The sequence below is a fragment of the Buceros rhinoceros genome, unplaced genomic scaffold, assembly GCF_000710305.1.
Source record: "Buceros rhinoceros silvestris isolate BGI_N320 unplaced genomic scaffold, ASM71030v1 scaffold39580, whole genome shotgun sequence".
NCBI classification, from domain to species: domain Eukaryota; kingdom Metazoa; phylum Chordata; class Aves; order Bucerotiformes; family Bucerotidae; genus Buceros; species Buceros rhinoceros.
The window spans coordinates 1-406 of NW_010389690.1; the positions used below are offsets into that span (position 1 = coordinate 1).

The following is a 406-nucleotide window of genomic DNA, read 5'->3' on the forward strand; positions in this document are numbered from 1 at the left end:
AGATTTGTGCTGAGGTGCCCCACGGGGACAGCGAGCCCCAGCCGGCACACAGCCAGCCTCGCTCTGCCGTCCCCCAGCCGGGCAGAGGCGGCCCCGGGGCGGTGGGGAGCAGGGAGGGGCCGTTACCTGCCCCAGCGCGCTGGTCAGGCCGAACAGCAGGATGTTGTAAATGACGCTGGGGGAGCGTTCCGCACAACTAGATTTGTGCTGAGGTGCCCCACGGGGACAGCGAGCCCCAGCCGGCACACAGCCAGCCTCGCTCTGCCGTCCCCCAGCCGGGCAGAGGCGGCCCCGGGGCGGTGGGGAGCAGGGAGGGGCCGTTACCTGCCCCAGCGCGCTGGTCAGGCCGAACAGCAGGATGTTGTAAATGACGCTGGGGGAGCGTTCCGCACAACTCAGGAACTCC

General features: G+C 70.0%; 1 protein-coding gene across 1 annotated transcript in view; it reads right to left on the reverse strand.

Moving 5' to 3' along the window:
• Positions 1–324: 324 nt before the first annotated feature.
• SLC35B1 (solute carrier family 35, member B1) overlaps positions 325–406 on the reverse strand; it is a gene marked incomplete at both ends in the record, with an annotated part of 1,205 nt that continues 1,123 nt past the window's right edge. Inside the window, one exon of the mRNA XM_010135124.1 lies at positions 325–406. This exon is cut by the window's right edge and continues 24 nt beyond it. Coding sequence (XP_010133426.1) covers positions 325–406 — 82 coding nt within the window.